This window comes from Gadus macrocephalus, chromosome 2 (genome assembly GCF_031168955.1).
Source record: "Gadus macrocephalus chromosome 2, ASM3116895v1".
NCBI lineage: Eukaryota > Metazoa > Chordata > Actinopteri > Gadiformes > Gadidae > Gadus > Gadus macrocephalus.
Genome location: NC_082383.1, coordinates 456,741 through 477,975, shown reverse-complemented (window position 1 = coordinate 477,975; position 21,235 = coordinate 456,741). Strand labels below are relative to the sequence as shown.

The window sequence follows — 21,235 nt, the reverse complement described above, 5'->3', positions numbered from 1 at the left end:
TTCAACCAATGAGAGACGTGGTCAGATGTTTCTGGCCAATCACGGTGTGGGTGTTAAAGGGGAGGCCAGTCGTTTCACCTTTCGTCTCTCTTACATAGGACGAGCCGCTCACTGATCTTCTCAGACACTCCGGCAAGGGACTTAATTACAGCACCATTTGTTCTTGCCTCAAACCATTTGTACACTTGATATTTTTCAGTGGCTCACCGTAACTACTCAATATAATGAGGTTCCTTTATTGACTCTGTCTAATGACATACTCGAAGGCCAGCTGTAGACATTGGTGGCCCACATATGTAGGGGGATAATAAAAAAGTCTTGCTGCAATGTTGCCTTCTCCTCTACTCCTCGCCCGATCTGTCAGGCTGCTGCCAGGCCCGAGTTGGAGGCAAGGTAATATACTCAGGGTTTGATACATGGATCACTTCATCTCCACATTACTTGTCATCACAGATATTATTTCTGTGTGGTCTGTGTTTGTGTATGAGCCAACTATGTGTCATTGTGACCAGCAGACGCTTCATAATGTCTTGGAACCTTAACAGACTTTTACTCACTCCCTGCTCCAGCGTAGTGTTGGAGAGAGTGTCCACTCTGTGTTTCACTGTGTGCAGGCTGTCTCCGGTGCGCATGCAGAAACATCTCAGTGAAACCAGGAGGTTTGAAACCCCAACAGTACCCCCCTCGTTACCTGGGCCAGCCCAGTCCCTTCACCCACCCCCACCTCCTCAAACATGGTGAGTTCAGGTACACAGCTCTCGCATTAGCAAAGTTCTTCTATGAAAGTTGGTATCATGTGATGTGTAGTCACATCATTTTACATTTTATTAAGCCACTCAGTTACGTTCTGAATACAACCCTAACCTATTTGTCGTAAGCATCTGCTCACTAACTAAATGTTCTGGAAGTCCAAGTCAAGGATGAGCTTCTACAGTGCACATTTTACAGTACATTTTACATTTAGGGCATTTAGCAGACGCTTTTATCCAAAGCGACTTACAATAAGTACATTTGTCATAAGAAGTGCAACAATATATCGCTGTCGGTACAGAAAGGATGTTCATAGAACCATGTGCAAGTACAACCATCGCTAAGCTAACCAATTCCTCGTGTTACAGCAATGATAGCAGCTTCTGCAGCGTACGAATCGTACGTCGAAGCGTACGAATACAACACAATATTGAACAAGTCGATAAAACATAGATGAATACGAACCCCAGCCTAAACAATCGGACAGAGGTTCATTCCAATGTAGTTCACACTCTACAATTAGACCGCATTGAGTCTTCTGATTGAACAATATCCTAATTACATTAGGAAGGAAAATCATACAGACTCCTCCCACTGCTTCAATTAGAAAAAATCATTGTGTGTGTCCATGTGTGCGTGTGTGTAGGGGAGGTGACCCCTGGGCTGACCCAGCTGGAGTACGAGCTGCGCCGGCTGAAGCTGGCCTCCCTGGTGGAGGCGCAGGCGGAGCGGCTGGGGCCGGCCGCGCCCTCGGACTCCCACGTGGTGGTGCTGCTGTCCCACCCCACTCGCTATATGACCAACGACATCCCCTACCTCTTCCACCAGAACCAGGTGCTGCTCGGGCGCCTCCTTCATCCCTCCTCCCTCCGTCTCCCCCTCACTCACTGTTCCATCCCCTACCCCTTCCACCAGAACCAGGTGCTGCTCGGGCGCCTCCTTCATCCCTCCTCCCTCCGTCTCCCCCTCACTCACTGTTCCATCCCCTACCCCTTCCACCAGAACCAGGTGCTGCTCGGGCGCCTCCTTCATCCCTCCTCCCTCCGTCTCCCCCTCACTCACTGTTCCATCCCCTACCCCTTCCACCAGAACCAGGTGCTGCTCGGGCGCCTCCTTCATCCCTCCTCCCTCCGTCTCCCCCTCACTCACTGTTCCATTCCCTACCCCTTCCACCAGAACCAGGTGCTGCTCGGGCGCCTCCTTCATCCCTCCTCCCTCCGTCTCCCCCTCACTCACTGTTCCATTCGTGCATGTGTCGTTAACAGATATGAATATTGTACATGCTTCATGTCTGTACATGTAGGACCAGTATGTGGCATATGGCTTTGGGAACAGGTTCCATGAGTAGGCTGCCATATTGGCACCCCCTATCCATTTCTCCGTGACCAACCCGTCAGAGGTTAGCTGCTCGTAGGATGGAGTTATCACGGTGACCAGCTGGACGGCTGCCGTCACTGCAGCACCTCCTAGAGGCCTGGAGGCTGCGCTGTCAGCCTGGAGGCATTAAAGGAGACGTCCCAGGCCTCCGACCGGCCCTGGGAGTGTTGCAGAGGGTCGGGACCTGGCGGGAGACGGTTGACAACATGACGTTGTACCGTTAACTGGAGTCGTCCACCTCTGCTCCGCAGGACTTCCTCTACCTCACGGGGATCCTCGAGGCGGACAGCGCGCTGGTTCTGCACGGGACGGGGCGGCCGGACCGGGCCATCCTCTTCGTGCCGCGCCGGGACCCCGCGCGGGAGCTGTGGGACGGGGCGCGGTCGGGGAAGGACGGGGCGGCGGCGCTGACCGGCATCGAGAGGGTCCACTGCACCGAGGAGCTGGGCCTGGTGCTCCGGAGCCTCAAGGGTGAGGAGCCTACCCTCTAACCCCGTCTGCTCCTAGGCTAGGGCTACCGTCTAACCCCTACTGACCCCGTCTGCTCCTAGGCTAGGGCTACCGTCTAACCCCTACTGACCCCGTCTGCTCCTAGTGAAGGGCTCCCGTCTAACCCCTACTGACCCCGTCTGCTCCTAGGCTAGGGCTACCGTCTAACCCCTACTGACCCCGTCTGCTCCTAGGCTAGGGCTACTGTCTAACCCCTACTGACCCCGTCTGCTCCTAGTGAAGGGCTACCGTCTAACCCCTACTGACCCCGTCTGCTCCTAGTGAAGGGCTACTGTCTAACCCCTACTGACCCCGTCTGCTCCTAGTGAAGGGCTACCGTCTAACCCCTACTGACCCCGTCTGCTCCTAGGCTAGGGCTACCGTCTAACCCCTACTGACCCCGTCTGCTCCTAGGCTAGGGCTACCGTCTAACCCCTACTGACCCCGTCTGCTCCTAGGCTAGGGCTACCGTCTAACCCCTACTGACCCCGTCTGCTCCTAGTGAAGGGCTACCGTCTAACCCCTACTGACCCCGTCTGCTCCTAGGCTAGGGCTACCGTCTAACCCCTACTGACCCCGTCTGCTCCTAGGCTAGGGCTACCGTCTAACCCCTACTGACCCCGTCTGCTCCTAGGCTAGGGCTACCGTCTAACCCCTACTGACCCCGTCTGCTCCTAGTGAAGGGCTACCGTCTAACCCCTACTGACCCCGTCTGCTCCTAGTGAAGGGCTACTGTCTAACCCCTACTGACCCCGTCTGCTCCTAGGCTAGGGCAACCGTCTAACCCCTACTGACCCCGTCTGCTCCTAGGCTAGGGCTACTGTCTAACCCCTACTGACCCCGTCTGCTCCTAGGCTAGGGCAACCGTCTAACCCCGTCTGCTCCTAGTGAAGGGCTACCGTCTAACCCCTACTGACCCCGTCTGCTCCTAGGCTAGGGCAACCGTCTAACCCCTACTGACCCCGTCTGCTCCTAGGCTAGGGCTACCGTCTAACCCCTACTGACCCCGTCTGCTCCTAGGCTAGGGCTACTGTCTAACCCCTACTGACCCCGTCTGCTCCTAGTGAAGGGCTACCGTCTAACCCCTACTGACCCCGTCTGCTCCTAGTGAAGGGCTACCGTCTAACCCCTACTGACCCCGTCTGCTCCTAGTGAAGGGCTACTGTCTAACCCCTACTGACCCCGTCTGCTCCTAGTGAAGGGCTACTGTCTAACCCCTACTGACCCCGTCTGCTCCTAGTGAAGGGCTACCGTCTAACCCCTACTGACCCCGTCTGCTCCGAGTGAAGGGCTACCGTCTAACCCCTACTGACCCCGTCTGCTCCTAGTGAAGGGCTACTGTCTAACCCCTACTGACCCCGTCTGCTCCTAGTGAAGGGCTACTGTCTAACCCCTACTGACCCCGTCTGCTCCTAGTGAAGGGCTACTGTCTAACCCCTCCCTCTGGTTGGTTCCCCTCTCCCTCACTGTCTAACCCCCCCCCCCCCCCCCAGGCTCCTCTCTCTGGTACGACAGCTCCAAGCCGTCCCACCCCCAGCTCCACCAGACCCACCTGCGCCCCCTGCTGGAGGCGGGCCCCACGCCGCGCCCCGTCCGGCCCCTGACCCAGACGCTGCGGGCCCTCAAGAGCCCGGCGGAGGTGGCCCTCATGCAGGAGGCCGGTCGCATCACTGCCCAGGTACGGAGGTCTGGAGGGGGCATTGGACCCGCCCAGCGGGGGGCTGTTGGACCCGCCCACCAGCGGGGGGCTGTTGGACCCGCCCACCAGCGGGGGGGCGTTGGACCCAGCCAGCGGGGGGGGGGGGGGGGGGCGTTGGACCCAGCCAGCGGGGGGGGGGGGGGGCGTTGGACCCAGCCAGCGGGGGGGGGTTGGACCCACCCAGCGGGGGGACTTCAGACATTAAGGCCTCAGCTCTGGTTATTAAAGGTTGCATCAGCGATGCTCGGCCGAAACATAAAGTATCTCATTCATCTGATCTTACCTCACGCTCCGCCTGCGGCCCGCTGGTGGAGGCCGTCAAATAAACGAGTCTCTGTAGGCAGCCTGTGCCCCGAGATCGTACACAGAAACAAATGGTACTACCAACCAATCAAAACCAAGATAAATAATATTCCAACCAATCACAGACAGAGGGGGGGGTGTTGTAGGGTTTCGCGCTGCGTTCATGATAGTTTTACTGGATGAACTTTCTTTGGGTTCTCGCTTCAAATGCCAACAGAAGAGACGTCACCCACCATCGCTGATACAACCTTTAGGCGTCATTAGGAAGATGTGAGGGTGAGACCAGAGTGAGTCTGAGACGTCTTCATGACTTTGTTCTGCAGGCGTTCAGGAAGACCATGGCCATGACACGGGGGCCGGTGGATGAAGCCCTGATCTTCGCTAAGGTAGAACAGTTTGGTTCTGCTGGCGTTTCATTGGTTTACTTGTTGAGAATCATTTGTCAAAAATACTGATTTATTTATGAAGTCAATGAATGGGTGCGATGGGTGATTTGTATGCTCTTAAGCGCTGGTGGAAGAGCTGGGAAGTGGTGTACATAGATCTTGCCACTCATGGGTCTAGATTTGCTTGGTTGAAACCGTGACTCCTTTGACCAATCGTGTGCCTCCAGTTTGATTTTGAGAATCGCGTCCATGGGGCCAACTTCCTGGCGTACCCCCCTGTGATCGCTGGAGGGAACCGCGCCAACACCTTGCACTACATCAACAACAACCAGCTGATCAAGGTGAGGGAGGGCTGAGGCTGGGGAGGAGGCCTTGAAGGAGCTGGTGGACATCAACCTGCATCCCTTTGACCGAGATGATGAAGACTTCTCTTTCTACTTTCTCTCGTCTTTCTCCGAAGGACGGTGAGATGGTGCTCCTGGACGGAGGCTGTGAATACTTCGGCTACGTCAGCGACATCACCCGCACATGGCCCGTGAACGGCCGGTGAGTTATGGGGAAGGAGGCTTACAACTTACAACTGTTTCCTCTGTGTGTGAGGGACTGAACATGACTGAATGGACTCACAACTTACCACGAAGAACTCTGTTTTCAGTTGAACTGAATGGGCTGATTAGGGCAGATGGGACTGAAGGATGTGAATCAGTGGTGGGAGTACGGTACTGTGAGGAGCCAGCTGTCCTTTGAGTAAAGAATAGTTCTTACCAACACAGTTCTTCTGTACCTCCACCGGCTGCACTCATAAAGTGTGTGAACCTCAGGGCTCCTCTCTCCTCTCTCCTCCTCTTCTCTCCTCCTCCTCTCTCCTCTCTTCTCTCCTCCTCCTCTCTCCTCTCTCCTCCTCCTCTCTCCTCCTCCTCTCCTCCTCTCCTCCTCCCCCTCTCTCCTCCTCTCCTCCTCTCTCCTCTCTCCTCCTGCTGTCTCTAATGGTGCTCCTCTCTCCTCCCCCTCTCTCCTCCTCCCCCTCTCTCCTCCTCTTCTCTCCTCTCCTCCTCTCTCCTCTCTCCTCCCCCTCTCTCCTCCTGTCTCTAATGGTGCTCCTCTCTCCTCCTCCTCCTCCTCTCTCCTCCCCCTCTCTCCTCCTCCTCTCGCCTCCCCCTCTCTCCTCCTCCTCTCTCCTCCCCCTCTCTCCTTCTCCTCCTCCTCTCTCCTCCTGCTGTCTCTAACAGTGCTCCTCCTCCTCTCTCCTCCTCCTCTCTCCTCTCTCCTCCTCTCTCCTCCTGCCTATCTTAACAGTCCTCCTCTCTCCTCCTCCTCTCTCCTCCTCTCTCCTCCTGCCTATCTTAACAGTCCTCCTCTCTCCTCCTCCTCTCTCCTCCTCTCTCCTCCTGCCTATCTTAACAGTCCTCCTCTCTCCTCCTCCTCCTCCTCTCTCCTCCTGCCTATCTTAACAGTCCTCCTCTCTCCTCCTCCTCTCTCCTCCTCCTCTCTCCTCCTGCCTATCTTAACAGTCCTCCTCTCTCCTCCTCCTCTCTCCTCCTGCCTATCTTAACAGTCCTCCTCTCTCCTCCTGCCTATCTTAACAGTCCTCCTCTCTCCTCCTCCTCTCTCCTCCTGCCTATCTTAACAGTCCTCCTCTCTCCTCTTCTCTCCTCTCTCCTCCTGCCTATCTTAACAGTCCTCCTCTCTCCTCCTCTCTCCTCCACGGCCCCTGAAGGTTCTCGGGCCCCCAGGCGGAGCTCTACGAGGCGGTGCTGGAGGTCCAGCTGGCCTGTCTGTCCATGTGCTCCCCCGGCGTGAGCCTGGACCACATCTACAGCTCCATGCTGTCCCTGCTGGGGGCGCAGCTGCGACGGCTGGGCGTGGCCAAGGCCTCCGCCAGCGAGGTGGAGCTGCTGAAGGTACGGCTCCTGGGGCGCCACCTAGAGGGGGACTTATTGATCACTTATCAGAGTGGTGCAGGTGGGGGAGGAGCCAGGTGGGGGAGGGGCCAGGGGTTAGTTACTCCTTAGTGTTGACCTTCTTTGCCGACCTGCTGTTTGGTTTTGTCATGTTTATAATAGTGAAATGTAGGGGTTAATTTCCCTGAAGAGGGCATTGGTTTTGGGGGGGGGGGTTGGAGATCTCGCCTTGGGTACCATAATGACCAGAAACGCCACTGACATTTTCATTAATTTGAAATTAAATGATTGGATGACCTGTCTGCCTACCTGTCTGTCTGTCTGTCTGTCTACCTACCTGTCTCTCTACCTACCCCGGCTACCTCACAGTGCAGGACCGGAGCCCTCCCCTAGGCTGGCAGACCAAGTGCTAAAGCTAGCGAGCTAACCACTTATTTTGGGGAAGTCGTTTGTGAGGAAGGCCAGAAGAGAGGGAGGAGGGGGGAGGGGGGAGGGGGGGTATTGTTGGTTACTTCAAATCGAGCTTATTCTGGATTGTTTCTCCAAATCGCCTTCTCTGGCTTTAAGTACAGATGTGCTCTGCCTTGTAGCTGACGTGAGCTTGTGAAATGAAATCCAAGCCATAAACAGCCATGGTCCTGTTACCACAGTAGTCCTTCATAAAGACTGTATCTCGTGTTTATCTTTAACCCCTCACTAAGGTAGTTGTAACCTTTGGTCCATATTTCTGTGGATAAGAAATGGAGGAAATGTCCAAACACATCATGCAGCTGATTTGCTCTGCCCTGGTTAGATTTTGATTAGCCAATGAGCTCCAACTCCTCCATTTTGTTTTGCTCAAAAGCCTGTTGACATCGAAAGCTACAAGGCTGTGTGCATTTATTGTTCTGTAGTAAGACTTTCTGTTAGTCTTACTTTATAAATGTTTCTGTGATACTTCTTTACGACCCATTGCATTGCATCACCTAATGCACATGTCCTCAAGCTGAACTACCAGTTTTACTTTATGATTCCTTTTTATTTTGAAAGACAGTAACAAGACACTATATTCATGTCACAAAAAATCCCCACCCCCCCTTAAATATTGTGGTTCAGCCGACTGAAGCTACGAGTCTCAAAACAAATCATGTTTTCAACTTCATGTGTTGCTTTCACCACCTAGAATGCCATTTTTATAATTGTATTACCTAAGATTCCTTTGTATGTTCATGACCATCCCTTTTTGGGGGATTGACAGACTGAATGTTGTCTTTCATTCACTGCTGCTCATCGTTTCCTTGTGTTGACCTTTGATCTACGGCCTCTGACCTATACCTGCCTAGCCTGTGAGTGCTTAAGTCGGGTGTAGGGGTAGGCTGCCAATGAACTGCCCTTCTTGGAATCAGTAAAGTTGTCTGAACTGAAAATGAACCTCAAATGAACCAAACGTTTCTACTGTGATGTGGCGGAATGCTTCAGCACACCTGTTAATAAAACCAGGATGTCAAGCACACGAGCCTAGGACTCCTCTGAGACACTCCACTGATGCCATGATGTCCAGAGAGCTCTTTGAAAGACAAGCACACAGCACACGTCAATTCAAGGCAGCATTCTGTGAATGGCCCTTTAGTCACTCAGAGTGGAGTCAAGGGCCTAGAGGCCTTCAGCTGGGCTCACACTGCTAGGCCCTCTAAGATCCGACTGGTTTCACCACTCGATGGTTGAAGCCCTTCATCAGTTTGAACAGTCAGTATGAGCCACTCTATACATCCCTACCATGGAGTAGTGACACCTAACCATCAGGTATCTGGAAGAGAGGTCTCATCGATAGGTTGGTGGTGACAGAGAGACGGTCTGACTGGGCGCTGTGCTCGTCTGTGTGTGAGCTGTCTGTTGGTGTGGTGTGATATGTTTCATCAGGTCCTCTGAACCCCCCTCTCGCCCCCAGGTCGCCCGGCACTACTGCCCCCACCACGTGGGCCACTACCTGGGCATGGACGTCCACGACACCCCCGAGCTGTCCCGCTCCCGCGCCCTGCAGCCTGGGATGGCCATCACCATAGAGCCAGGTACCTGAGACCCCGCCTGCACCAACCCCCTCTGAGGCTGACGGGGGACCCCTCTGAGGCTGACCCCTCTGAGGCTGACGGGGGACCCCTCTGAGGCTGACGGGGGACCCCTCTGAGGCTGACGGGGGACCCCTCTGAGGCTGGCCCCCCTGAGGCTGACGGGGGACCCCTCTGAGGCTGACGGGGGACCCCTCTGAGGCTGACGGGGGACCCCTCTGAGGCTGACGGGGGACCCCTCTGAGGCTGGCCCCCCTGAGGCTGACGGGGGACCCCTCTGAGGCTGACGGGGGACCCCTCTGAGGCTGACGGGGGACCCCTCTGAGGCTGACCCCTCTGAGGCTGACGGGGGACCCCTCTGAGAGCTGACGGGGGACCCCTCTGAGAGCTGACGGGGGACCCCTCTGAGAGCTGACGGGGGACCCCTCTGAGAGCTGAGAGAGAGCAGAGAGAATAACAGGAGTTAGAAAATAAATTATCGAAAGAAACTCCCTGCCTCCGGCTTTTAGTGGCATCTTTTGCCAAATTGATTGCTTTACATCCCGACAGAACTCAATAAATCAAATGCTCTGACCAAAAGTATAAAGAAATCTAGTATCTGGCTTCCAACGGCCTGGAATAAGCCCATCCGATCATATCATATTGCCCGAATGAAGTGATTGGCTGGCCACCATGTCTGTCTCCCTACCAGCTACCCCGGCCTACGGGTTTGGGGGAGTGGCTTTGTAGGAAGGTCTGAAGGGAGGATCCTTTCTAGATGTTGCTCCCTGGCTGGTGCCTCCACATCGCCGACCCTCGCTTTAAGGGTCATGCTCGCCTAACGCCCTCCTCTCCTGCTGTAGGAGGAGCCTAACGCCCTCCTCCTCTCCTGCTGTAGGAGGAGCCTAACGCCCTCCTCTCCTGCTGTAGGAGGAGCTAACGCCCTCCTCTCCTGCTGTAGGAGGAGCCTAACGCCCTCCTCTCCTGCTGTAGGAGGAGCCTAACGCCCTCCTCTCCTGCTGTAGGAGGAGCTAACGCCCTCCTCTCCTGCTGTAGGAGGAGCCTAACGCCCTCCTCTCCTGCTGTAGGAGGAGCTAACGCCCTCCTCTCCTGCTGTAGGAGGAGCCTAACGCCCTCCTCTCCTGCTGTAGGAGGAGCCTAACGCCCCTCTCCTCTCTCCCCCCCAGGCCTGTACATCGCCGAGGACGACCGCCGGGCCCCCGAGCGGTTCCGCGGGCTGGGGGTCCGCATCGAGGACGACGTGGTGGTCCGGGACACGGGGGGGCCCCTCATCCTCTCCGCCGACGCCCCCAAGACCCTGGCGGACGTGGAGAGGGCCTGCGCCCAGCGCTAGGGGGGCCGTGGGGTCCCGGGGCCCCCCACCAGAGCGCACGTTGTCTCTAAAGTGTGTTCCGACGAAGTCTTCACGTGCTTGTGTTGGTGTTTGTTTTCTTTGGGGCGCAGAGAAAAACGCACTGAAGTGTCCACGTCTGGAACTCAAAGTATATTTTATGGGAAATCTGATTATTTAAATTTTACATTAAATGAAAAAGGTTTGTTAAACCTCATGGAGTGGTGTCTCCAGGGGGAGATGGTGTTGTTAATTTGCTTGAATTCGAAATGACGGGTAACATTGTTGTGATGATGGGGATGAAGAGCTGTTCCTAAAGTTGAAGCCACCAGTATTAGCTCAGCCCTACACTGGCTTCGACACCATATCTGCTACGAAGTCTACCTCCCTCGTTGAAAGGCGGTTTGGTATCAAATTCTATGAAACTTATCAAATGAAATGCCGTGATTGTGCCCATCGTGTCTACCCTTGCGTAGTCTCGTGTTAAGCCCGTGTGGCTCACCAAAGTGCCATTGATTGAACTAAATCGCAGTTTTAATATAAATGTATCCCACTGTTTCGTGGCGTCCTAAAAATAATTGATCAATCCGTGGGACGTAAAACGGACCATTAAGCGCAAATAATGAACAATGGTACTATAGTGGTGCTATTCTTTTTTTTTTGTTATATAAAAATGACAAGTGTAAACCATTCGATTTCAGCAAACGAAGCCTTTAATGTTCAGAAGCACGTTGGGAAACAGCCTTTAATTCATGCCCGGTTTTGGAGGACATGGTGGTGATCGTGGAGGCTGTGCACCGCGTCCACTGGGCGCTCTCTGATTAACTTAATGGTGACATGTAGCCTACGACGCTCTTTGATTTGAGTTTTAATTGTGACATGTTCGTCGTGCGGCTGAGCCGCTCTCTGATGGAGCGCGACTGTCCCCTACAGAGCACCGCGTTACAAGCAGCACTCCGAGAGAACACGAAAGTGTTCCGGGCGATCCCGAGTCCCCCACCCACCCCCCCACACGCCTAATGTTGCTGTACCTCCAACCCTCCCCCCGTATCAGAGGAGCAGAAACAACAAGCCGCCATTTTGTTTGTGCGGACGGACCGTAAGAAACGGGAGACGCCGAGAGAAGAGAAGAGACCACAGCCGCGAACCGCCGGGCACACACGGGCGACATCGTGTCTAAGCGTTAAATGCGAACGTAGATCGCACGAACAAAAGACGAGACGCGAGCGAAAAGGGATCGGCGACCGAAGAAGGAAACAGCGGATCCAGGGAAGGAGCGGAGAGGAGGAGAGGCGGAAGAGGGACAGATACCACCGCGAAGGAAAACCTGCGAAGGAGAAAATGAACGTGAAACCTCATTATGTGTCCATTGCGAAGCCAGGAAACCGCACGCATAGACCGGTGTACAGCTAGATGTCCCCCGGGCTCCAGGGATCGGTGGAAAGAGGGAAGACGGGCTTGAAGAAAAGGGGAATCTGTTGGGATAAACGCGAAGGGGGGCATTCTCCATCACAAAGAGTCAATGAAAGGATTTTTTGAACCCACAATATTTGGGGTGCAAGGATGATCTCTTCTTGCACATCCACTGTTTTTCACTTCTAAAGAAGCCATATTTTGTGCCCGACGTTTTATTGAATTTTTGCCTAAGGTCGCATTTGCTTGTTTTCTGGAGTCTTATTTTTCAATTTGCCTTTCGTGCATGATTATACGCAGTGAGTGACAGTTAAAAATCGCAGTAGTTATAACCATGCTATTTTCCAATCTGAGAAGCTTGCCAGTGTTTTCTTTGGTTGAAATCGAGGCTCCATCTCTTTAGAAGTAACCCCCTGGAACCTCGCCTGCAAAATAAAACCAATTGGATCCTTCTGATTGTACGCTAATTATTAAATAGTTGTTTGATAACCTTTGAGAACTCTTCTAGAAGAGCGAAATCTGCATCCGAATCGATTGGCAATCAAGCTGCAGACGAGCAGTGATTTGGATTTTTTTTCTCTCTTGAATTTTGCAACCATTGCCAACCCGACTGGCTGCATCAGAAATATCCGAGCGAGGGGCGCTACAACTAAATGTGCAATATGAGTCCGTTATTCTGACCCAGTGCCTTGCATGGTCAGACGTATACACTAAGGGCACGGTGGTTTACGTCCGGATGCAAAGGAGGTTTTGTGATATGCATGGAATTTAAACGATATCTATTTTAAACCAGCTACTGTTGGGACTGGTGTCTTTCGACGGAATCGTGATTTATTGGATTTACCGTTTGCACCGACCCCTGCTTTCTGAGTGTTGAACAGGACAATAGAACTCATGCTCGTATTGCAGACGATTCTGAACGACTGTCACTCACATGAAGTGTTCAAACAGCGACGGAGCTCCTAGGGGATGTGTGGACTGGCCGGCCTCCACAGCAGACAGGATTCAGATCAGGCGGAAGAAAGGAAAATGCCATTAAGGATCTCTTAACTGTTGCATGAGAGGAGGCTCCCGAAAAGTTGCCACCAGGGTCGTGCGGGACTGCGTTTTTCGGTCTTGTTTTTGGTTCCCATTCACAGGAGGAGGGTCTTCAGACGCGCGCCTCACAGCCCAAGTCCTGCGTTTCCCCGCCGGCCATGGCGGACCGGAGTGGCCGTACCACGGAGGACCGCTCTGGGGACATTTCCCATGAAGCAGAAGAAGCCACATGAGGTAGTCGAAGGCCCACGCAACCGTACCACCTCCTCCCGCTGAACCCGGAGAAACCTGAAGAAACCAGACCTCTACCGGGGAGGGGAACAGACCCACGGAGAGGATAACCCAGAGTGGGAACTCTGAAGGGAAGAGTTCACCATCGCCTTCTTTCCCCTACCGTCCCCGTAGCGGTGGGGGAAGAATCGGAAACCATTCCCGAGCAAGAAACGGCCGATAACTAGGGACTTTGATTATCCCCGGGTGGATCCACAGCAAGTTTTAATTCGTCAAAAATATGGCCGATAATGTCTTGGAGTCCGGCCCGCCTTCAGCCAAGAGGCCCAAGCTGTCCTCCCCAGCTCTCTCGGTGTCCGCAAGTGATGGAAATGGTAAACATGCTTTTTATTTCTCCTTTTCGTGAGGCTTGACTTGCTAAATGGCCCCCAGTATGTGATCTAAAGTCAACGGGCTCGGCTCTCCTGCAGTGGAGAAGCCTAACTTGGTGGAAAGACCTCCATCAAGTCGACACCCACCACAGTGTAGGGCTCCTGGGTAGCCCGGCTCACCGTGGTAAATGGAGTAAAGACGTGTTGTGAGAGTTGGGGGGTCAGGTGGGTGCTGCTGCCCCCCCCAGGTGTGTGTGTGTGTGTGTGTGTGTGTGTGTGTGTGTGTGTGTGTGTGTGTGTGTGCGCCCCTCCCCCCAGGTGGGTGCTGCCCCCCTCCCCCCAAGGTGGGTGCTGATCCCCGGGTGGGTGTTGTGTTGTCCCCCAGGTGTGGGTGTGGGTGCTGCCCCTCCAGGTGCGTGTGTGTGTGCGCGTGTGTATGTGTGCAGAACTTGTCCAGCGCTAGTAGCCCATCTGGCTAACTAGCCGGTGACGAACATCCAGACAATGGAAGTCAGGTCGCCCGGTTCCCTCAAGTTGAGCCGCCGCTCTGTGAGTCAGGCGGGCTCACTTTCTAAAAGCACGAAGCCGAATAAACCAAACGACACACATCGCCTTGGTCCCCCCTCACATGAGTACAAAGTACGGGTTAATAACGAGCGAAAAGTCGATTAGAAACGGCAGAAAATAACGGTACTCCATAGAGCTAGCGCCGACTAGCATTGCCGACTAGCATACCGTTGCCGGTTCAACGTAGTTTTCTTAAGCTGCCTTGAGGTTTAAATGACCGCAATTCATGTGATAACGTGGGTCCCGGTGTTTTGAACCGTGAACCGTTCCACGGTGAACTACTTGTGTTTCCCCGGGACGTTGTGTGTCGTAACATGGTCGAAATAACAGTTTTATTGAGCCACTGTTGCTAACAGCTAGCTATTGTTTGGACCTCACTTCAATGGAGAAGTTGCGCAAAGCATTGTTGTCTCGCTGGGAGGACCGCGCGTCGTGGTCCGGGACCCGGGGGCTGCGTGGCCCGGACCCGGGGGATGCGTGGTCCAGGACCCGGCCGTGGCATGATCCAGGACATGTTGAGACCAGAGTTCAGGTCTCCCAAGTTTTGGCTCTCGGTCTTTAAGACTTGTCTCTCTTTTGCGTCCATCTATTGAGTCCCCTGAATAGAGAACATTATCAAGTATTTTACGACACGTTCTGTCGTATTCTTTGTATGGCAGATTATCTAAATAAAGTGGAGTCTTGCAACATTATAACATGACTTCAAAATGTAGGAACCTAGAAGTTGATGAGGAATAGTGTGGTGGATCGCTAATCAAGTTTTGTTTTTGGTAAAGTATTTGGACTATAGTAAGTAAATGGTTTTGTTTCGCTTAGATATTATTTCCTGTTATATCTCTTTGAATTGAAAGACAAATTGATAAAATTCTTCTCTCCACAAATTATTCTTTACATTTTTGACGGTTGAACACCACAGATTTGATACTAAAATGGCTGACAAGTTTCTGTCTTTTTAATGACCGAGAGAATGAGGTTTGAGCTGTACTGGGACCAGGTCAGAAGAGACCTCCGTCTAGTCGTATGTCCCACAGCACTTGTTTGAATGTCTTCCAGCGGTTGAACCCCGAATCATGTGGGCTTTGAACATCGATGGCACAAGGCTGTTTATAAGCTAAACAACAATATGCACAAATATGTTCACTTGTTATCAAATACCAGCATTGAGGCCACAAGGCCATACATATCGGTCCTCCATCCCAACACACTAAGCACCTTCTCAAAGTCCTTCCCAGGTCTGGCCAGTGCTTGGGCCCAGTATGAGACCGGCCTCCCCTGGTAGGGCCGGCCCTGTTTACCTCTGTGGCTTCACACCGCCAGCCTACTGTATGCTCTCCTCGTGTTTGGCGGCCCATCAAACCGCAGGCTGGTGCCCAGGAGAGGGCCTCGGCTCCCAGCCGACGCTTCTGCCTGACTGCCCCCCCCCCGCTCCGGGGAGAGGGACGAGAGCACTGGAGATGGTGTCTGTACTGCTTCTGGAGATGGAGGGGTCTGTCTGTAGCCTCTAGTGATGGAGGGGTCTGTCTGTAGCCTCTAGTGATGGAGGGGTCTGTCTGTAGCCTCTAGTGATGGAGGGGTCTGTAGCCTCTAGTGATGGAGGGGTCTGTAGCCTCTAGTGATGGAGGGGTCTGTCTGTAGCCTCTAGTGATGGAGGGGTCTGTCTGTAGCCTCTAGTGATGGAGGGGTCTGTCTGTAGCCTCTAGTGATGGAGGGGTCTGTCTGTAGCCTCTAGTGATGGAGGGGTCTGTAGCCTCTAGTGATGGAGGGGTCTGTAGCCTCTAGTGATGGAGGGGTCTGTCTGTAGCCTCTAGTGATGGAGGGGTCTGTCTGTAGCCTCTAGTGATGGAGGGGTCTGTCTGTAGCCTCTAGTGATGGAGGGGTCTGTCTGTAGCCTCTAGTGATGGAGGGGTCTGTAGCCTCTAGTGATGGAGGGGTCTGTAGCCTCTAGTGATGGAGGGGTCTGTCTGTAGCCTCTAGTGATGGAGGTCTGTGGTCTGTAGCTCTGCCTCTAGTGACGGAGGTCTGTGGTCTGTAGCTCTGCCTCTAGTGACGGAGGTCTGTGGTCTGTAGCTCTGCCTCTAGTGATGGAGGTCTGTGGTCTGTAGCTCTGCCTCTAGTGATGGAGGTCTGTTGTCTGTAGCTCTGCCTCTAGTGACGGAGGTCTGTTGTCTGTAGCTCTGCCTCTAGTGACGGAGGTCTGTTGTCTGTAGCTCTGCCTCTAGTGACGGAGGTCTGTGGTCTGTAGCCTCTAGTGATGGAGGGGTCTGTGGTCTGTAGCCTCTAGTGATGGAGGGGTCTGTAGCCTCTAGTGATGGAGGGGTCTGTGGTCTGTAGCCTCTAGTGATGGAGGGGTCTGTGGTCTGTAGCCTCTAGTGATGGAGGGGTCTGTGGTCTGTAGCCTCTAGTGATGGAGGGGTCTGTGGTCTGTAGCCTCTAGTGATGGAGGGGTCTGTAGCCTCTAGTGATGGAGGGGTCTGTAGCCTCTAGTGATGGATGTCTGTTGTCTGTAGCTCTGCCTCTAGTGACGGAGGTCTGTGGTCTGTAGCTCTGCCTCTAGTGACGGAGGTCTGTGGTCTGTAGCTCTGCCTCTAGTGATGGAGGTCTGTTGTCTGTAGCTCTGCCTCTAGTGACGGAGGTCTGTAGCCTCTGCCTCTAGTGACGGAGGTCTGTTGTCTGTAGCTCTGCCTCTAGTGACGGAGGTCTGCGGTCGGAGGTGCAGCAGGCGTCTCGTGTCCCCGTCGTCCTCCGGTCTAACCCCTGCTCCGTGTCTCTGTCCCCTTCCAGATTTCGGCTCCCTCTTCGACCTGGAGCACGACCTCCCCGACGAGCTCATCAACTCCTCAGAGCTGGGACTGGCCAACGGGGGGGACCTCAACCAGATCCACACCAGCCTGGGGGGGCTGGGGGCCGGGATGGGCATGGGCATGGGGGGCAGCGGCGGGCAGGACGCCGCCGCCAAACACAAGCAGCTGTCGGAGCTCCTCCGGGCCGGGGCTCAGCCCCAGCAGGGGGCGCCCAGCAACGGCGGCGCCTCCATGGCCCTCATGGGGGGCATGAACGCCACGGCGGCTGGCCCCCAGGGCGTGGGACCTCAGGGGGGGCCGGCCGGCCTGATGCAGCAGCAGGCCGCGCTGGCCGGGGGCGTGTCCGGGATGAACCGGGCGGCCATGATGAACGCCCACAAGGCCAACGGACAGCAGCAGCACCAGGGCCTGATGGGGGGGCAGATGATGAACGGCTCGCCCAGGATGGGGTACCCCGGCAACGGGGGCATGAGCAGCGGCGGTAACCTGCTGGCCGAGACCCTGCAGGGGCAGACGGGAGGGCAGCAGATGGGCCCCGGCGGTCCCACCGGGATCCGACCCCAGCAGCCCGGAGCGCTGAACAAGGTGAGGCCGCAGCGCCGCGCTAGTCAACCCTGGTCTAAGGTAAGGGTTAGTTAACCCTGGTCTAAGGTTAGGGCTAGTCAACCCTGGTCTAAGGTAAGGGTTAGTTAACCCTGGTCTAAGGTTAGGGTTAGTCAACCCTGGTCTAAGGTTAGGGTTAGTTAACCCTGGTCTAAGGTTAGGGTTAGTCAACCCTGGTCTAAGGTTAGGGCTAGTTAACCCTGGTCTAAGGTTAGGGTTAGTTAACCCTGGTCTAAGGTTAGGGTTAGTTAACCCTGGTCTAAGGTTAGGGCTAGTTAACCCTGGTCTAAGGTTAGGGTTAGTCAACCCTGGTCTAAGGTTAGGGTTAGTTTACCCTGGTCTAAGGTTAGGGTTAGTTAACCCTGGTCTAAGGTTAGGGCTAGTTAACCCTGGTCTAAGGTTAGGGTTAGTCAACCCTGGTCTAAGGTTAGGGTTAGTTAACCCTGGTCTAAGGTTAGGGTTAGTCAACCCTGGTCTAAGGTTAGGGTTAGTTAACCCTGGTCTAAGGTTAGGGTTAGTTAACCCTGGTCTAAGGTTAGGGTTAGTTAACCCTGGTCTAAGGTTAGGGTTAGTCAACCCTGGTCTAAGGTTAGGGCTAGTTAACCCTGGTCTAAGGTTAGGGTTAGTCAACCCTGGTCTAAGGTTAGGGTTAGTTAACCCTGGTCTAAGGTTAGGGTTAGTTAACCCTGGTCTAAGGTTAGGGTTAGTCAACCCTGGTCTAAGGTTAGGGTTACTTAACCCCAGTCTAAGGTAAGGGTTAGTCAACCCTGGTCTAAGGTTAGGGTTAGTTAACCCTGGTCTTAGGTTTGGTCTAAGCAGTATCCTCGAGCAGCTGTAACGTAGCAAACTAAATTTGGTAATCCCAAAAATGAGAATCTTCAGTCACAAGCCATTGGTATAGCTATTGGTATAGCCATTGGTATAGCCATTGGTATAGCTGTTTTAGGGAATCTTTGCGTTTGTCAGTTGATATTCATCATCCACTGAAGAAATTCATTGCTTAAATACATATTTCTGCCTCCCCTATCATGAAAAACAGTTATGCAGTTATTGCTCCAGCAATTACTTGAACATATAGCGTGACACTGCACCTCTAGCTTAGCGTTTCTGTAAGCTAGCTGGACAGGGCTGAGACTCCTTAAGACGGTCCCTGGAGCCCCAGGGGCCGAGGTTAGGAGACGACCTCCATGGAGCTCTGGAAGACCTCAGCGTTACGGAGCACGACATCCCTCGGATGATCTGTGGACTCTACAGATAACCAGCATCATCTTTGTAGGATTAATTGGGGCTCTAAATAAGCGTTGTGGCCACTTGTTGGAGGTTTGTAGCTGCAGGACCGGTAGGTGTTTGGTTTCCACTGTGTGCTGGAAGCCAAGCTCCATCCCTGTTCCCAGCGCCAAACGCGTCACAACAATCAATGAGGCGTATCAGGTGGAGTCCGCCGATACTTGTGGGCCCTTTGTGGATCCGGGTTAGTTAACCCTTAACTAACCCGCGTGATCGCAGGAGAACTGGTTGAATATAGCAGGGTTGAATGCGGGCGTTAAAACGTGTGCTTGCAGCCTTCTCTCGATACCGCGGAACATGCCTTCACACGACCAGAGTGTGGATTTTCTTAGAGAGCAGAATTTGTTTTGTACCCTATAACATGTTTGTTCATGTCGAATCTTGATAGCGGATGCATATGTATGTTTTCGATTTTGTATTGTATATTGAACGAATTTCCTTCCCGTACCGCAGTGTACGAAACTGGAAAATACATGCTGCTCAAATATGCATTCAACACCTTTTTGGCCTTCTTTAATTTGGCCTCCCTCTCTCCTCACTGCTCCCCCCCCCCCCTCCTCCAGATGAATATGATGGCCAACGCGGTCCCCTATGGCGGCCCGTACGGCCAGCAGCCGGCTGGAGGGCTCCCAGGGGCAGGGCTCCAGAACAAGGCCGGCATGCCCAACAGCCTGGCCGCCCAGTTCAGCATGGACAAGAAGACGTCGCCAGGGCAGGGCATGTCCGGGATGGTAAGAGAGACCTCCGTCTGTCTCTGTCTCTGCCTCCGTCTCTCTCTCTCTCTCTCTCTGCCTCTGCCTCTGCCTCTGCCTCTGCCTCTGCCTCTGTCTCTGTCTCTCTCTGTCTGTGTCTGTCTCTCTGTCTGTCTCTGTCTGTGTCTGTCTCTCTGTCTGTCTCTGTCTCTGTCTGTCTGTCTCTGTCTCTGTCTGTCTCTCTGTCTGTCTCTGTCTCTGTCTTTGTCTCTCTCTCTGTCTCTCTCTCTGTCTCTCTCTGTCTCTCAACAGGTAGAAGCACCCCAGCTGTGAGCCGGGGTGTTACGGTGATTTGACTGAATGAATCAAACATCCTTTATCTTTGTTATATTTGTATTTTTACCTGCCAAGCATTTCTGTCCAGAACAACCGTCCATCTGGTGGGCCGTAGTTCTCGCGGTCAGTTAGTGAGCGCTGTATCCCTGCCCATGGCACTGGGACTTGGTCGTGGACTTGGCTTTCAGTGTAAGCTGTTGAGCAGCAGCACTCTGCCATGTAGAGCAATCTAATGATCACATCCTACCTAATCGTCAAATTACAAAGTGCCCTGCCATAAACAGTGACTTAACTGAAACACAATTGAAGCGGCTATGTCCTGTTTCAAAATGTCCCCAATGGATGTAACATAAAGACTGCTGTTGAGAGGAGCATCCCGCCAGCTCCACGCGGTTACAGGCCGGTCAGACACGGTGGGGCTGGAACACGCGGACTGCCCAAGAAAAGTACGACTCAAGTCCTCAGTTAGGGCTGTGCATTCGTTGATCCGTTGCCTGGTGTCTCTTCCATCCCCGCGTCGTACCGCTGAAGAGAAGGCTCTGGCCGAAGGGATGTGTTGGGAGGAGACCAGGCATTGCCTCGCCTGCCTCCAGCTTGCTGGTACCACCGACTGTGACAGAGTAGGGTAGTGGTATTCAGAGCCTCCCATGCCCCCCCCGCTGGGTGAATCCACAGAGGAGATGGAGGTGGAAACATGGTTTCCTTTTTAAGGTGCTAAAGAAGTCCGCCGCCACAATGGCCGCGCGGCAGCGTCGGGACGGCCATGTTGCCGTGGCAGCGGACAAGTCTTTGGAATAAGACGACGAGTACTTCCACCCCCTTGGCGCTTCAGCTCTGATGCAAGAAGAGAGAATCCGCTGCAATCGTGGTCGTCTGGAGCAAAACACGTCCTGTCCTGAGCCGAAGCACAAAGGAAAAGCCTTGGAGTAAAAGAGTATCAGTGCAACGTATGGACCAACACCAGACGGACGAAACGAGAGCGACCCTCACCTGCTCTCAGTCCTCCTCCTCCTGTGGACGCCCTCGTTAGCGCTCCTCCTCGTTAACCAGACGTCTTCCCGCCTGTAGGCCACACGGCCCAGAGTGGGTCCGGGTAACGGCAGTGTCTCGACCTCTGACCTCTCCCTCTCTGTCCTCTCCCCAGCCCTCCCAGCAGTCGCCCGGAGGCGTGCCAGTGGGCGGGGCGGCGGCGGCGGCCGGCGTGGCGGGCGGGTCCCCGGTGGGCCTGGGCGTGGTGGGGGCGGGGCCCGGTGCCACGCCCCCCACGGCGGACCCCGAGAAGCGCAAGCTGATCCAGCAGCAGCTGGTCCTTCTCCTCCACGCCCACAAGTGCCAGCGGCGGGAGCAGGCCAACGGGGAGGTGCGGCAGTGCAACCTGCCCCACTGCCGCACCATGAAGAACGTGCTGAACCACATGACCCACTGCCAGGCCGGCAAGTCCTGCCAGGGTGAGTCCGCCGCCCACACAGCGCCTCCACCCCGCTCAGAGCGCCGGTTAGAACGGGTGGAGCTGCGTCCATCCACCCAACACACGACCATCGGGGTCAGAGTATCTGGAGAAGGGTCTATGAACGTAGATGGGGAGGGCAGGTGGTGGGTGATATTAAAGAGTGACA

The 21,235-nt window shown here is 54.3% G+C and overlaps 2 protein-coding genes across 2 annotated transcripts in view; both read left to right on the top strand.

Moving 5' to 3' along the window:
- Nucleotides 1–88: 88 nt before the first annotated feature.
- On the top strand, nucleotides 89–10,497 carry xpnpep3 (X-prolyl aminopeptidase 3, mitochondrial). The gene is made up of 11 exons (XM_060068581.1): nucleotides 89–393; nucleotides 615–737; nucleotides 1,397–1,584; nucleotides 2,379–2,598; nucleotides 4,110–4,294; nucleotides 4,942–5,004; nucleotides 5,232–5,345; nucleotides 5,465–5,550; nucleotides 6,722–6,905; nucleotides 8,833–8,953; nucleotides 10,117–10,497. The coding sequence occupies exons 1-11, from the start codon at nucleotides 327–329 to the stop codon at nucleotides 10,281–10,283; spliced, it is 1,518 nt and encodes a 505-aa protein (XP_059924564.1). The 5' UTR covers nucleotides 89–326; the 3' UTR covers nucleotides 10,284–10,497.
- Nucleotides 10,498–11,326: 829 nt separating this feature from the next.
- The window catches only part of LOC132470667 (histone acetyltransferase p300-like), a 35,576-nt gene continuing 25,667 nt past the window's right edge, over nucleotides 11,327–21,235 (top strand). Inside the window, exons 1-4 of the mRNA XM_060069473.1 lie at nucleotides 11,327–13,336; nucleotides 16,682–17,286; nucleotides 19,155–19,322; nucleotides 20,764–21,067. Of these exons, the coding sequence (XP_059925456.1) occupies nucleotides 13,243–13,336; nucleotides 16,682–17,286; nucleotides 19,155–19,322; nucleotides 20,764–21,067 (1,171 nt within the window). The 5' untranslated portion in view covers nucleotides 11,327–13,242. The remainder of the gene's footprint in view (nucleotides 13,337–16,681; nucleotides 17,287–19,154; nucleotides 19,323–20,763; nucleotides 21,068–21,235) is intronic.

Excerpts from the sequence above, each read along its gene's own strand:
- xpnpep3 (XM_060068581.1), top strand. The coding sequence starts at position 327 with ATGTTGCCTTCTCCTCTACTCCTCGCCCGATCTGTCAGGCTGCTGCCA. Across the intron at positions 2,599-4,109 it reads GGTGCTCCGGAGCCTCAAGG|GCTCCTCTCTCTGGTACGAC; the intron begins GTGAGGAGCCTA and ends CCCCCCCCCCAG. Across the intron at positions 4,295-4,941 it reads CCGGTCGCATCACTGCCCAG|GCGTTCAGGAAGACCATGGC; the intron begins GTACGGAGGTCT and ends TTTGTTCTGCAG.